At 39.5% G+C, this 16,968-nt stretch overlaps 1 protein-coding gene across 2 annotated transcripts in view; it reads right to left on the reverse strand.

Annotated features, from left to right (window-relative positions):
* Positions 1 to 16,968, reverse strand: part of RABGAP1 (RAB GTPase activating protein 1) — a 76,143-nt gene that overhangs the window by 8,503 nt on the left and 50,672 nt on the right. Inside the window, exons 14-21 of one of the 2 annotated variants that reach the window (XM_074608950.1) lie at positions 12,764 to 12,877; positions 11,780 to 11,854; positions 9,409 to 9,534; positions 8,668 to 8,811; positions 7,025 to 7,066; positions 6,554 to 6,682; positions 2,120 to 2,212; positions 1,021 to 1,131 (exon numbers count right to left, since the gene is read on the reverse strand). In XM_074608950.1, coding sequence (XP_074465051.1) covers positions 1,021 to 1,131; positions 2,120 to 2,212; positions 6,554 to 6,682; positions 7,025 to 7,066; positions 8,668 to 8,811; positions 9,409 to 9,534; positions 11,780 to 11,854; positions 12,764 to 12,877 — 834 coding nt within the window. Of the gene's footprint in view, positions 1 to 984; positions 1,132 to 2,119; positions 2,213 to 6,553; positions 6,683 to 7,024; positions 7,067 to 8,667; positions 8,812 to 9,408; positions 9,535 to 11,779; positions 11,855 to 12,763; positions 12,878 to 16,968 lie in introns of both variants that reach the window. The other variant, XM_074608949.1, reaches the window with a different exon arrangement.

Below are 16,968 nucleotides of genomic sequence, written 5' to 3' on the forward strand. Positions count from 1 at the left end.
ACCCATCAACATTTACTCTGAATATTTTTCCAACAGCAAGTTTCCAGGAGACCGTGGGAAACCTTAAATTCTCTGTAGCAGTTAAGTCGAAAGATTTTAAAGCCTGTCAACTCCTGCACTGTATGATTTTCAAAAGTGATTTTCCTTTGAGATTCCAGAAATGCATTTATCTTGGTACAGAACAAGAACGACAAAACACAAGCACTTGAACTGTTCCCCTCACCTCCCCAAGCAGACAGACCAAATGCGTTCTAGCCTACCACCTGCACTACAAACACCAGTATCTTTCTGTCTCTGCATGTCCTGTAAAAAAAAAAAAAAGCACATCCTAATAAACCCTCCCAAACATGAGTATGTAAAGAAGGGAATGGCACAGCAAGCTTAAAAAAAATAAAATCCTTTAACACAAAGCAAACCCAAAGTTTCCTCCTGAGAGCTCTACTGATATGGGAAACAACCCAGGATGATGAGTTCACACGGGCAGATTTCAACAAGCCAAATGGAAACCACAATAACATCTTTAGAGCTGCCTGAGGTATCCAAGAATCTGATTCCACTGAGAGCCAGACAGACTCAGACTTTCACATTTACTAGGCCCTTGGCAAAAGGCTGTCTGCTGTGAAATCTTACTCATAAGAATACCAGTTGAAGGAAAACAGAATACAGCATCCACGTTATTATCTCTGTGACAATTTAAAGACTTGACTTAGCTCCTGCTGGACTTTCTTTTAATATACATAGAGAATAAAACAACTGCTCAAGTACAGGCTCAGAACCTCTCCTCTCCCTCAAATTACTCTGAAAGTTTTTCAGAGTAATTAGTATTTCAGTCACCATCTTGTTTCCCATGGACCTCTGACACAGGCCTATATCTCATCAGTCTGCAATAAGGCCATGGAAGAAAGAGTCCTTTCCCACCCAACTGGAAACACTCTATGCATCTCCTCTCCAATGAGAGGAGTAATAAGGAATTACCCCTAGTACCTTGTCTCCACTAGTCAGCATAAAGACATGTCTTACGTTGTCCAAATCTTTTCGCAGAGCAATCTTGCTGGTCACCAGTTCGTGTGCAAGATCATCGTTTTCTTGCTCAAGCCTCATGTTCGCTTCTTGTAGGCGCCGGTTCTCACGCTGTGGGAAACAAAACAAAAGAAATCAAGAAAAAAAATCTTCCCAGGTGTTTGTCTATAAAACACAATGTTTACTGTGCCTAAGCAGAAATGCCTACTTTATATCTTAAGTATGCAAAGACAACTCTACCTGCATGAAATTCAATGAGGACAAAACTAGCCAGCCCTATTGTAAACAGAAAATATAAGCCTTGAAAAGAAGCCACATATAAATAACCCTGCTCAGCTATTACTTGTTGAGCTACAGAAATGTTTTTGAAGACTGCAGAAGTGGGGTGTCATTCTGCCATCAACAGCTTGCCAGGAGGTTCCTACAAGTACTGATCTTCTTGGCTCAAAATAGAATTTGCATGCTGGAAACAGGTGAGAGGAGGATCCTGGGAAAAACACTCTATTTTCTCCCTCCTGTTACAACTCCCAGCACACAGACAGATATTAAAGAAAGTTTACATAAAACTCTTCAGCTTAGAATGTATAAATTTATGTGTGTGTTATTGTGTTACATATAACCATACATAATTTTACGTATAAAATTTATTCCTATGCTATATTTATTTGCTAAATAAAATATTTATAAAATTGTATACCTACCATAACATACATAATTTGAAATTAGGAAGAGGAGTGAAGTCAAGATTATAATCGGGAAGGCAGAGTCAGAGTCAGTTAGGCATTTTCTTTCTGTTCACGGCTTTTGGTGCAATCAGCATGTGACACAAGGGCTTGAAACAGGCTCTAGTGAAACAGTTGTATAAGCCCAAATATAAATTCATACTATTCCTTTTTTCAGTGTGAAGGTGGGCTCACAACAACCCCATCCTGATTAACATTGCCAAAATATACAGATTCACTTCATGCTCGTGTAGCTGATTCCCCTGTGGTATCCAAATTGGTCACAAAACAAAAACAGCTCAAAGAAAAATGAGTCAAAGTGGGAACTTCCTGGAGGTACTGTGTGTTACATCAGGCTGCAGTAGTTTAAGCATTACCTCAAATCTTTCTATAGGATCCTCCTGTTGAGCTTGCTGCTCTCTCATGGTATGATACTCCTTTTCATATTTCTTCAGCTTCTTCTGGCTAATCTAAATTAAAGCAGCCCATTAGTTCCTGCCCAGAACATCAATAAAAGAACACAATTCACAAAGGGTTATGGTACAAGCTTTAGGCAATTCCTGCCTTCTACAAAACACAGCTAATATCTTTACTCAATTTTGAGTATCAAACCCTTAGACACAGCCAAAAATTCTATTCTACTCAATATAATAAATAAAGCATCCCTTCCTCTTATTCTTCTGTGGAACATAGAAAAGCTTTTGCAAGGCATCCACAGGAACATCCTACCCGAGTTTTCCTTGTGCTGCACAGCTATCTGATGCTCCGAACGCTACAGTGGCTTAGCATAACAGATTGCCTCAAAACCCACAAGCCGTGTTGAATTTTTGAACTAGCGAGATGCTGAGGTTTCTTCAGCTGCTTTTTCAGCTGTAACATCTACCATCACGCAGAAGTACTTGGTTTACTATACGTGAGACTGCAAATGCTGAAAGGGCAAGTGCGGGCTCAGCTGACATTTCTGCGAGTGTCACTCAAGCTCAGGAGAAGACAGCCCAGTCCCAGAGCTGCTGAGGTGTCTCGGCAAGCAGCAACGACCCAGAGCACGTATGTGCTGTCCCCTGCTGTTCTGGGCTTTGGAAGGCTGGAATTCTGTCTGTGGCTCTGGGATACCCAACTCTAGGAAAGCGACTTTCTCAGGGTGCCAGTTTCCCCTTCTGTGAGAAGGGCGAGAAAGGCGGTGTTGAATTCAATGGCCTGTGCACAGTGCTCAGTCCTACAGGGCCAGAGACACAGAAGAACCTGTAACAGATCCCCAGCGGCATCTTTCCTGGGGTCACCTCTCAGCTGGGCCGTATGCTACAAGGGTTTAGCAACACGGACCACGCCAAGACCACTGTGAGCGCTTGTGGCTTGCAAGTTAGTATGCATCTAAGTGAAATCTCTAGTATTAAAAGTTGCTGCTGAACCATTATTATTATTATTTCAGTAAACCAAACAAATTAAAAACCTATGGCTATGTTTTCCTCTTTAAAAAAGTCTTGTCTGAGAAACATGGTAAACAAATTTTACATGCATAAATGACAGGCAAAATGGGAAAACCGTTTAGTTTCTCTTATCTTTGGTTTTATCGTTAACAACCTTACTTGACATGAACTGTAGAAAACTGGTAGTTAGGCTCCCTCTAGCGAGGGCTGCACAGAAACATTTCCCTGTACTTCAGTTGACATTTTTTTGGAGATGCCAGCCCATTTATCCGGAGTCAGTCCAGCCACATCACAACTGCAGAAGTTATTCTTACAAAGCACTCCAGACAAACACGCAGACTATTAACCCTTTGCTGACAATGAAGCCAGTAAATTCAGCAGATTATTTCAGTGCTCTGCCCCTGTGGAAACACTGCCCAGACTATTTGGTTTCATACCCCAAATCTCAAGCTATGTAAAGGTTAGATCTTGAAAAGCGAGGCGTACAGCCATGTGAGAGAGAAAAGGAAGGAAGGCACACACCATTGTATTTTCGTCTTCTACATTCCTGAGTGCACTTAACCAGTTTTGCTTCTAGACACCAGTAATAAGGTGATCCTGAGAAGATTTGCTATTGTCACCGATTCTGGACACTGGAGTCCAGAGGGAATCATGCCCTGGGAAAGTCAGCAAGGCCTTTGGGTTTGCATGTGACAGAAAGCAGAAACGAACACTGAAGACCCACCACAGTTTTGCAGGGGCACAGGAGGCAGCAGTAACTCTGTTAACATTTGACGGCAACACCAAGGAGTAACTTTAAGAATCTAGTGCTGTCTCAAGCTGATCATTTACTGACCTCCTTTCCAGCAGAATGCTGTTGTAATCACAATGCCTTAGCCAGGCTACTTCTCCCTTCCTATAAATGATTTATTTTGACATCAGGCCCTTTTCTGCTCAAAACTACTTCCAGATCCAGAGCTGGAGATTTCTACTGACAGCAAAGGACTTATATTTTAGGTCAAAGAAAGCAATTATGTGCAGCACTCCCGTCAGGGGAAACACATGTGGATGCGACAGAGAAGCGTTCAGCCGCTGTGCAGAGCCCAGCAGCGCAGCCCCTGCTTCCTCCCCAACTTCCACTCAAAACCACAGAGCACTGAAGTGGACAACCCTCCCGCGTACCGCTCAGAGAAGAGCATTTGCTTTAACTACTTCACACCACACTGGGAACGCAGGGAATTTTGGCAGAGTGGGAAGAGGAACAAGTTGTTATTCGAAAACATGAAAGGCAAATGCACTCATTACACACGATCTTAACCAGATGCACGTGCAACCTCTAATCTGTGGCTAATGTTAAACAATTGGAGAGCTAAGATAGCCTACTTTATTCTTGATTATTCTGTCATTTCTACATGAATTTCATATAAGATATGCTTGAACTCTATGCAGAATACTGCTATCTGTACTGCTACTACAGCAGGAGTACAAGATGCCTTGAACGTTAACGTACCAGGGAAGTCATGTACGTATGCAATGATGCTCCAAAGAATTCCTCTATTAATTTTTAAGGAAAAAGGATACTTTGAATCATACCAGTGTATTTGACTAAAAATTAGTCTATGTGAAACTGTAAAGAAAGAATTACAGCTTCCTTAAAATACACTAAATAAATTAGCAAAGTTCCATTTTAGAACTCAATCGTTAGACCTATGAAGAGGAATCAATAACTTCCTAACTGTAACCTTTTTTGCAAATTTCACTTTAAGGGCTTATTCCAAAGTGCCTATATAAAGCTTTAGTTACAATATTTACTGATTAGAAAAGCAGTTAAATGTTCAGCTGTGAGGTAATGCGATATTTGCTATATATAACTGAAGTCTTAATGTCAAAGGCTAGAACTTTTATTTCATATAGTTATATTTAAGAAATAGGGCTTAGTGGGCAATTGACATCTAAAAAAACCCGCAATCAAGCAAAAAAACCCTCCACTCTTTACTTCAGTAGTTCAAGCACACAGGATAGCTCACAGAGCGCTCTGAATAAATTCAATTAAGAAAACAGGAATTACTAAGATGAATTCATTTCTGGAAGTGCATTTCTCCAGTCTACAGTACACACCAAACTGTAGTTCCTATGTTTCTATTCTGTTCAAAAGGCGGCTCCTGTAAGGACCAGAGATGACACTTTGCTGCGATAACACGGTTTCTGTTATATAAGTCGGTATTTCCTAAACATTGACTGTATGAGCAGTTAATCAACGATTTGTGGGTGAAGTCAGACAGCTGTGATGACCACTTTAAGAGCCAGCCTAGATTAGCTTGCTAGCCTCAACCACCCTCGCAGAAAGCAGTAGGTAATTACAAAAGATTCATGTTCAGAAACATGGGCACACCAAACACCGTACGGTACATGTCGGAGCTCTGCCTCCAACCAGAGCGTCGTAGCCCTTGTTTCCAGTACCCAAAGGAAAAGCCAAGAAGGAAGCCCAAACTATAGACCTCCCACATGAGCCGCTCATGAAAAACAACGCTTTTTTGCATCATTAAAACACTTCAGCTAAGTGTGGCGGCACTAGAAAACATACAGCTCAGCCAGCACTTTGTTTAATTTCGTATAAAGAAGACCCTCTTTAGACTACAAAGATCATAACAGATTAACCTGTTATTGTCAGCTACACAGAGTACAAGTGAAATAGTTCTGAACGGGAAATTAACTTAAAACGCTTTTTAAAAAAGCGGCATACATCCCCCACCATAAAACAATGACAAACCAAAACCTCACACAGGAAATATGTAAACCTCAAGGTCATTTCCCTAGCTTGACTTGTAAGAAATCTTAAATGCCAAATCATATTCCTTCATCTCCCTAGAAGATCTGTAAACCTATCAATGCATTTTTAATGAGCTCCCTATTGCAGCACATAAACATCACATGCACCCGCAATTAAAAATAGCCATATTCTGCCGGAAAGATGACATTCTGCTTTTGCATTATTTACTCTGTTTTAAATGAAACCTCCCCACTACCTCTAGACACTACCCTGTTTGCAGCTACTACCAGAGAAAGATTTCATCAAAGAACTACAGAGATGTCTGCAATTATTTTATATTAGTGTCATTAGTCATTTAAGTTGGGTTGGGTTTGGGGTTTGTTTTGTTTTTGGTTTTTTTTTTTTTTCAAGTAGTCTGATTTTCAGTAGCACTGAATATTATTTCCTGAAAGTCACTCTGGTTTTGAGTTCTGCAGGTGGGCCCATATCACTGAGAATCTTGGGGCTTTACTGGGCTTCGCTGTGAAGCATCTGCAATGTATGTGCATTTGGACAAGTGAGCTGCAAAGTTACATACGGAGATGGAAACTGTATGCATAAAGAAATGGTTGCGGTTGCTGTCACCACATCTTTACCTTCATATTACATGCTAATTCCATCAGCTTTTTTGCATTTTCTTCTGAGCGATATCTCTTGGGCAGCTGTACACGGAAGAATTTTAATGCCCCTTCAAAGTCAGTCAGTAACAAATCATCCTTGGTAGTCTAGAGACAGGGAAAGAAAAAAACAGTAACTGCAAAGGAGATCCTGCAAAATTACTGAATTCCCAGAGACAATAGCACAACACCAGTTTTGTAAACCTCCAACAACATGACTACTACTTAACCTTCTCCAAATAACTGTTTGTTTCTATTTCTGCAACCTACTATTTCCCCCCCACCCAAAAGCACTGTGCTGTACGGTGCATGCCGGACAACGGCACGTGTAATACAGGAAGCTGTTAGCTGTTTTTTTTTTAAAAAGCTTAATATTTTTCTAACAGGCATCTTAATTTTTTATATTGTGCATGATGATGCATAAAACACAATGTAATGTTTGATACTCACTTTTAATAATCCCAGTGCAACATTAAAGATAACACTTATTCCCTGGAGAGAAAAATAATGGCAAAATAAATTAATTCCTCAGTATTTACAAGCCAGGATATTAATTTATTTGGTGGGTTTTGTTGTTTGTCTACTTTCTGTGAAAAGGAGAACCAGGATACAGAAGTAACAGGTGCTATATTAAATCAAAGGCCCAGAGAATGACTTTGCAAACAATTAGGAAAGTCTATTTACTGGAGCATCGTTATAGATAGCAAAACAATGTTTCAACACAGGTTTTACTATCTCCTTAGTAGCTTGAAACTCTGAAATGATGAAGGCACTGTTCTGTACTATATTTTATTTTTTAATGACTAGATGGGCGGCTCACGATCATTTATCATATAGCAACTTCTGAAAACCCTGGATTCAAATGCAGCAATATATACATCAATATATTAAGTTCTGGTACTAAAAAATTGTGATAATTCCTGTAATGAAAAAGAAAGTGACTCACTTTAGGACAGAGTCCCACGTCATCATCATCTGTTTTGACACTACTTGTTAGAAGTCTTTTATTTATATTGCCCAATTAAATACAAACAGTCCCTATAGTCAGTATTAGCACACACCATCTTAAGAGGTACCTTTGATAAGACACATTGCTCATCTTATTTCAAGATTATGTCTTTCTTTTTCCCACTAAATTATTTTTTGACTATTACTTTAAAACAATAAAAACCCCTTAAAACTTCACTATGAGCACATTTACTATTTATGAATTAAACATGTGTTTCTAAACAAATAGAACTGATTTTCTCCATACCATCTGTTGCTTTCTATTACATTGGCACGTGGACAAAGCAAGCAGCAGACAGATACAGAGAAAGGGTAAAAACATTGACCAGCAGATTAATGAACGCTGAAACCCTTCAGTAAAGGAGATGCAGACAAACTGCCACTTCACAGTAACAACTGCAGATCCAACGTAGAATGGATGCACCATGTTAAACAGTGAGGAAAAAAGCAAATAATTAAATAACTCAAGGATGCTTCAGTATGAAAGGTGATTTGTTCACTTATGTTAATAAGCTCTGACTCAAATTACACTACTTACTAGCATACTACCAAATACACGTTTCTAAACGTGATTATGTACAAAATCTCAATATAAAGAATTTTGCTCTCTAAATATATGCTGTGAAGTATAAAGAGGCTTGAAGTTTCAAGGAGAAAGAGCTCCAAGCTTGTTAGGTTACCAGCACGAGAGTTAGCTGGGCAATTTTATATGCAATGGCCTCCGTGCAATAATACTCTAGGACAAAAACAAAAGTTATCATTGCATATAATACGGTTTAATAACAGAGGAATCCACATATTTGTAAGATAACTCTTACCCCATAAGCACTATACAGAATCTCACATACATTCAGCAGTGTTAAAAGAAATGGGAGATTCTAGTATTTTATATAGATATCAACTCCTAATTTATACCTTTAAAATCATGCTAACTCTTTTTCATTGCAGAAACATAACAGTTCTACATAAAAATAATTATCACATGCCTATCTCTGAAAGAACAGACAGAAACAAGGACATGAATCAAGATAGTGAGAAACTACAAAAAGCTGCCAGCAGTACAAGTCTCCAGTTGTAACACATACCTCACATAAGAGTAAGTCAATAATATGGAAGACCATGTAGAGAGGGAATTTTGCAGTGAACAGGGTAAGGAACCACTGGGAAGCATACATGTGCGCTTCAAGGCTGATGTCCAGAAAGTGGTTATACAGATCAGGAATGTATTCCTAATAATAAAAAAACCCACATAAATACTGAAAGTTAATTTCTACTATTTTGGAACCATAGCTGAAATCCCAAATTAACAGAAGTAATTAGGGTAGAGTGGCAATCAGTGCAGCAAGGCAGGTTTCTGTATCCACCCATGGCGGACGAGACAGCTGCCCGACATGCTAAAGGACCTTCTAAGGATGCTGAAGGCTTGCCCCAGTGTGGATGCTCAGAAGGACACTGTGTCTCATGCACAGCGAGTGCAATCTCCGAGCTCTCATCTTCGCAGGAAACCCAGCCTGTGGATGTGCTGGCACTGCAGAGCTCCTCTGTGGTGTGCCTGCAGTGAGCTCAGAAGTCACCGCCACGCCAGGCCATACGAGGGTCACTCCACCTGGTCAAACACATCTGCCTTCAAACTAACTGCACGCTGCCAGCGGCATCCAGCTGGTCTCCAGTCAACAGTCTCTATTCTTAAAAAAACCTCCCATAGGGATAGCCCTCACACTTCATCCTTACTAGGACGTCACAAACACTATTCATGTATAAGATAAATTGGTAGTTTTGAATTGCAGGCTTCTGATCCATTCACTTCACGCAAGTTGAACACCCACCTGCATGAGGCGCTCCAGCTGATAGAACTTGCAGTGCAAATCTTCAAAGTTTTGTTTGAAAAGTTCCCTGAGTCCGTAATCAAACATGATTTTGACCAGAACACTGAAAGCTTGCTCCTCGGGCATCTGAGAGAGAGGAAAGTGTATTTATCACTGAGCATTTAAATCTTTCATATCAGTTCCACTTGCCTTTACCTCCCTTCTCCTCCCTCTTAGAGAAAGGCTAAATTGTCACGACTTTTGAATCTGTCCCTATCCAGTTTAAAAGTAAACAAGACTATTAACACACAAAATGAGGTCTAGTGTTGCAAATGGCATTTCATTCTTATTTTGTGAATAAATGACCTCTCACTCACTCAACTAAAAATACATCTTTCAAACATGAAGACCAAAGCAGTTTCTGGGTGTCTTTGTTCCAAATCCTGTCAGAGTCTTACAGATTTTGAACAGCCTAACCCTTTGTCACCTATGTAACTGAGACAGAAGCAGTATTACTAGAGGATGTTAAACAGGATCTTTCCCTTATCCTTCATGGTATATTTACCTTTCTAAATGACAGTATAACATTTGATGTTTATTTATTAGATGGCATGAGTAAGAGAGACCAGCTAACAAAAGTTCCACATATCACAACTCAGCGTTGGTTTGGGAAAATTCAATATCCCTTTCCTGCCAAAAACTGAAGAAACTCAACAAAGCTCGTCAGTGTTTAGACATTTTTCCCTGACATCAAAATTCAGTTTTCCTATTTCCATAGTAAAGCCTGACTTCAGGTCAATCACTTGTTCCTGTAACAGACAGAACATCCATCTCAAGTATTCTATTATTAATCTGCAGATGGAGTTTGTTAAAACTGAAAACTTTGCTGAGACATTCCACGCTGGTAGTGAAGGACTCACAGGAACTTAATTTCCTTTTCTGCAACATTTCTTTTTAATATTTATTTTCCCTAGCAGCCACGCTCCAAAGGCTGACTTCAAAGAGAATCAAATAAAAAGAAATTTATTTGAAATTTAGCCTTTTTAAACGCATACATTATTCACAGAAGCAATAGCTATTGTTAAAGAAGGCACTCTAGAATAACGCATGGTTCATTCTTGACAGAGTCTCTCTAATGCAATGGATATTAAAAATTGGGCATATGACAATGAAAAAGCTAAAAGAAAGCATGTATGTTTCAGCAGAGGTGTCCAGTTCTCCTATCAGAAAGTATCACTGTTCTTGATCTGATTCACTGTAGTAATAAAGAATTAATTGCTTATCAAGTAAATATTTTAGATTACATTACAAAGAATTAAAAGGTTGTTATCGTTAATCATTTAGCTTTTGTTTCAAAAGAACAGAGTTTACAATCTCTTCTATATCCTCCACTGACTTTACAACATTATGGAAAATCCTCCACTGAAGACCAGGCTTCCTCTTCCCCGAAAAGCGCACAGAAGGCTTTATACTTGGTTCTCTCTGGTAGCCGCAATCACTAAAAAGCAGCTGGGGACAAGAAATCTCAAAACACTACTGGGCTTAGGAACTCTTTTCAGTTTCAACTACCCATGCTCGCAATAGAAACACTGATAAAAAGCAGACGTTACTTTAAAAAAGAACAGGCTATAAATAATTTGTACAGATTTCTAATCCTCTCATATTTCCCAAGCATGTGCAAATCTAAAATGTTTGCTTCTGATATACAGTAACCATAAATCTCTCTGGCTTCTGAACACACAAGCAATTAAAGGATATTACTCTGAGATCACTTCAACGAACAACAATTAAGTTTAAAAAAGCATAATTCAGTATCTTTTAAAAAAAAATTAAATGGGATTGTATCCTTCACTAACTGCTCAAACCAAGAAGTACAAAGGCCTACAATACAATAGCCCACGTAGGCAGCACATTGTTCAAAGCACTGAGACCTAATAAACTGACATCCCGTCAACGTCAGAAATACACTCTGGTGTAGACAAGAGATATGGTAATTCCCATCCATATTTCTGACTGACTCCAATATAAAACATCTTCTAAAAAGCTTAAATCTGACCTTGAAACCCTTTAACAGAAGCATTTACAGTGTCGTCTTATACACAAATTCCATGCCTACTAGTGCTCATGAGCACAACCCTGCAGAGTTTCAAATGGAAGGGGTCCTGAAACAGAAACACAGTGAAACGAATGCTGACTGTAGACAAGAGTCCTTATGAACACCCCAGTAAGTTTTAAACAATGTACTCTTCTCTGTCTAAAATCACATTATTGACCGACATATTAGCCAATAACGTGGCCAGCAACTCTACTAGTTCAGGAGTTACCGTTTGTTCTAGGCAAGTGGAGCAATACTTAATCTTAAAGCAAACGGGGGAAAAACCCCACCACTTACATGCAGAAGCAGCACAGCAGCAAGAAATGATTGGCCTTGACAGTAGCCAATCTCTTCATCATAGACAGAGTAGGCCTAGAAAAAGAATCAAGACTTTACAGTGTATCTGTCTCGAGCTACAAAGATAAGGAAAACAAAGCATTGCATTGAACATCACTCCATAAAGAAGGGGTAACCTGTATGAAAATCAAACTGTGACACATAGAGGCAGTAGCTGGTTGCAGTGATTCACCAAGACCGCTGCAGCCTATTAAACGACTTGGATAAGTGCTTTTACCTCTAAATAGGTGCTGCAGGGACATCTGGAATAGGGAGAAACACAAGGAACATGAAAGAAAGAGTGCTGGAAGCTTAAAACGTTCCAGTTGAGATAACTGAATACAACAAGTTGCCCATTTTTGCTAATTTCTTGCCTATGGCTTTATAACATTTATGGGAGGTACATAGTTATCATCCCCAGTTTTAAAGACAACTATGTATGACAACAACAGCTTGTGACATATGTTACACATAAAGGACACACCCAACATCAGAACATTTCTTTTTCAAGGGGCAGCATCGGCATGATTTCCTGCATGTGTCCCTAATTTTGCCAGTACAACTTTGACAACATTGACACCTAGGGAGCATGCCGCAGACAAAGGTGAGCTGCTCTTGGTCAGTATGGAATCAGCCCTCGTCTCCATCACGGCATGCAATTTGTCCAGCTTGATCCAGGCTGACGTGCCTGGAATCACATGAAGTCTGTACCAAAAATCTTAGTGTTGAGGAATGCAGAAGGGCTTACCTTAGGTCACCAATCTGAATGGCACTAGCACCACCTAAACATCTACAGTGAAGCACTGGACTGAGTCTAGTGCCAGAGTCTGTCTCTATGACATGGTTAAGGATAACACATACTTACTCTTCTTAAGTAACAGTTACATCTGTTAATGACGTTAAATACAAGTTACCAAAACAACTCAAGAAGAATTTAAAGAATACCTTGCATATTTTGTACAAGGAGTCCTGGCCATCTCCCCCGGTATCTTTAAAATAATCATGAGCAGGGAACGTTCGATTGATGTCTCGGGTGATAGCACTGTCTTGCGGAGACTCCTATTAGAAAAAAAAAAAGTAAATTAAAACACATCAAAAGAATATAAATTACAATATGCTAGGACTGAGAGTTAGGAGATTGGCATTGTGTTCTGTGCACTTTTCTAAATTTAACACAACACAGTCTACTAAACCAGAACAGGCTGCCTGCAGGATGGCAGCTCCAGATCACAATCTTGATAGATTTGGTTACCTAAGCACATCTGGGAATGGTCAGTGAGTAGCAGAAAAACCACACACAAGTGTTCCAGGACATTGCAATGCAGACAGCAGCTTTCCCTTGGAGCCTGCTGAACGCGAACGCTGCCCCATCACATTTATTTTATCTCAAAACTGCAGAGAGGAACAGTCAATTGTAAGCAGCTGCTGTCAAAATGCCGTCCCCGAGTTTCAGCCAGAGAAACCTCTCTCCATCCCCTCCACAGAATTAGACAACAGAAAAGTAGGAAACTGAGTACAAGCAAAAGACAGACAGCATCGTATAGCAAAACATAATATACTGCGGGGACCGTTGTCTGTCTGAGCTGGGCATTTCAGCATGAGGAAGATGGAACTTTGTTCTCCACATTGCTCTGATGCAATCAGTTTTAGATGCCTCAGACACTTGGAAAGTTGAACAATAGTGAATAGCAAACCAGTAAACTGGTTTGTTTAAATCAGAAAACCAGTAAACGTGAACAATGGACTGAAAAGACCAATTGGAAGAAACACCAAAGTAGTCTGCATCAAGGGCGAGTCCTAAACAAAAGGCAGTGAAAATTCCTGGTAGAGATGAAAGGTCTTTGACCAAGCATAACAATTAAATACAGTGAACAGTAAAAGGGAAACTTAGGGCCTTTTCCTCCTAACTGTTCTCTGATGATTGAAACACCAAACAATCTCCATGAAATTAGTTGGCAAGACTGGCCTCAAATAGCCCACCCTATCAGGAATTGTCAGTATTGCCGGGATGGCTTAGAAGGAATCCTAGTCCTACCTTGGAGAAATACCTGGAAAAAAGGTTTCCAGACCATGGAAGGAAGAGGTTTGTGTCAGGCACATCATCAGAAACCATAAGCATTTGTGAACAATGTCCAGCTTAACCTAATTTGCCCTCTACAACAGTTTCATGTTCCAAATGGGAAAATAAGGAGGTGCCATTCCCACACTGAGGTCTTCTCGGGTCTGTGCCAATATTAGACATGCGACCGAGGGAGACGTTCTGATCCACTTCATTCGCTTCAGTCTGAAACTATTTCTAGTGTAGTCATTTAAGCCAGAGCTCAGAGCACTGCAAAGAAAAGTATGCTTTGAAAACAGAAAAAACTGCCTTCCCCCATTAGCAAATGAACTAATGTGCTTATTTAGGAAGCCAATGGAAATAGTTCATACCCATCATACATCCTCCTTTAATACAGAAAACAACAGTAAGAAATATGTATTTTAAAAACACACACCAGTGACACAAATGAAAAAATTACTAACTGGGCACACAGAAAATAGCTGTCAAATGATTTGACGCAGTTCCCAAAACCTTTACTTTACAAGGAGCATTTATGCAAATTGGAAGATTAAGCGGCTTCTTCCACATGGAAGGCAAAGGGCTGCTGAAAGAGCCATGAAGTCTCCATCACCACAGGCGTCAAGACTCAATTCACCAGGGCTGTGAGCAACCTCATCTGCTAAGACCTGCTTTGAGCTGGACAAGATGACCTCCAGAAGTCCCTCCCAATCTAAGTTATTCTATGATGAGCATACAACGGAAATCACCTGTGCAAGCTGTCTTTAAAACAATTTACCCAGCATACGATAAGCAATTTCAGTCTGTCCTTTGAATCTGAAATTTTGCTCTCCATATTGAATTAAAAACATCTAAATTGACCTCTACAATTTCAGAACGATTTTTACCCATTTTATGCCATATTTTGTGATTTCTGATTAATCACATTTCAGATTTTGTATGGATGTGTTTCACCATAATGTCTTGCACTTTTTGAGGCAGTCATGACCCAGATGTTATCTACCTGATTACTATGACCATTGCTATTACACAAATTGCTGAAATAAAACAGAAACAAAAGCCCTCAGTTTGTCTGCAGGTATTTCTTTTCGCCTACAATTGGTCCCTCTTTTCACTACTTAAAAGATGACTTTTCTGGGCAGTTAATGAGAGCAAGACCTCCTTGGTAGTGGGAATCATCTGAAAAGACGCCACAATTATCATTAATCAATGACTGCTGGTGAAAGCATCAAATGGTCCCTTGCTCGGTGCTTCCCTGGCAGTGCCTGAACACAAATAAAAAGGCCATTCTTCTTCAGAAGTGAGATTACCATGTAGCAGCGCCCACGTTAACACTGCAAACATACAAGATGCTCTGAGGAAGCAAAACAGAAGATATGTTTTATTTTTAAAAAAGTTTTACTACATCCAAATAACCCATGTTTCTGTTAGACAAATGGAAAAAAGCAGTAAAACAGATAGTAAAAAAGTCCACGATCAGTGTGAAGATCATTAAATATGGCTTTTAGTTGATCTTTTTCGCCACAAAACTATTTTGCAAACAAGAATAAAATTACCACACTGTGGTTGATTTTTCTCTTCTGACTTTAATCCAAGGTTAATACTCTTCTCTGTGGCTTAATACAGACATTTCATTAGGAAAGCATTACTCTGCCGCTAGACTCAAGTTATTGGATTGTTTTGGAAAATATATCAAAAGTACTGTTCAGCATTTCAATTTGATCATAATTAACATGCCAAAGAGGTCTGTCTCATTGTAGGGAAATCAGAAACAAAATCCAATGCTAAATAAATCTCCTATAACTGTAAGCCATTTAGGTCAACAGAGACAAGTAGGATACTGGCTGGCTGTTACCTTCAGCTAGTTTTGCAAGTAGAGAAAGACAATGCTCAGACAACTTTAGAGCATGTGAAACTCAGAAAACTTTAAAGCACGTGCATACAGTCTTAGTGATAACTTTGAGTTTCTTACAAGTTTGCAAGACTGAACTACAGTCAAGTACTGTGCTTTGCAAGAGCACAGCGACTTGCTCTTGGCAATTGCTAATGGCAATTTGTGCCACCAAACAAGTGGATTTCCTGAGTGTTACCTGTGCTCTGCTGCAATGGCAAAATAATCTTAAACACACTTGCCTTTTAATCCACTTATTTAATAGCAGAGAGCAAAGCATCTGGTTGGAAACTCTTAGGACAGTCTTCTCAAACAAATAACTCATTATAGCTCAAGAGAACTAATTAGTGGTCTCTGGCTTTGCGTGACTTGTTCAGCACTTGACTCCTATGTTTCAGTACAATTCTTCAAGTAATCTGTAACGCTAGTTCCTGCAGCTGAAACACAGCTTGGGGAGAGAAAAATTAACGGAAATGATAAGGTTTAAAAAATGTTTTTCAAACCATGGCTTTGAAATCTCCCCATTAGTACAAACTGCTGCAATCCAAGCATTGTGTAACCTTTTCTTTACTCCTATTTTTATACCTTGCTGTGAGAATTGGCTCAATGGGCAATTTCTCATGCTTTCAGGGGACTGGGAACTGAAGGAAACCCTTCTGAACCCACACCCTTCACAAACTGGGATTGAAAAATAGAAAGCTAAGAATGACAGGAAGAAAAAGAAAGTAATAAAGAAAACAGAATGGAAAACAGCCATGAGAACTGAGGAAAGTGTAGTGAAGATTAAAATTCTCACAACAGTTAGTTCACTGCTCCAGAGGAAAGCAGGAAAACGTAGACACTCAAGAGTAAGAACGTACCCTTCCTCCCCCTTTTATGCACTTTAAAATATTACAGGAGTTATACTGAAACCTTCCTCTCGAATTGATTTAAAAAGAAACTATGTGAGTAATTACGGAAACCAGGACACAGTCCAGCAGATAAAAGCTCATCTATTTTATCAGCCTGTCTATAAAAGCATATTGGTTCCCACCTGCTAAAATGGACACACTTAAAAGACATTTTCCTTGTGTTTTCGTGATCTTTGGGGACCATCCCAGGATCCGCAAACCATATCATGCAGTTACAACCTCGATCAGCATCTTCAGATGGACCGTGTTACTTTAGAAGCTTTTTCCGTAGCTTAAGCCACAATTAAAA

The sequence above is a fragment of the Larus michahellis genome, chromosome 15, assembly GCF_964199755.1.
Source record: "Larus michahellis chromosome 15, bLarMic1.1, whole genome shotgun sequence".
NCBI lineage: Eukaryota > Metazoa > Chordata > Aves > Charadriiformes > Laridae > Larus > Larus michahellis.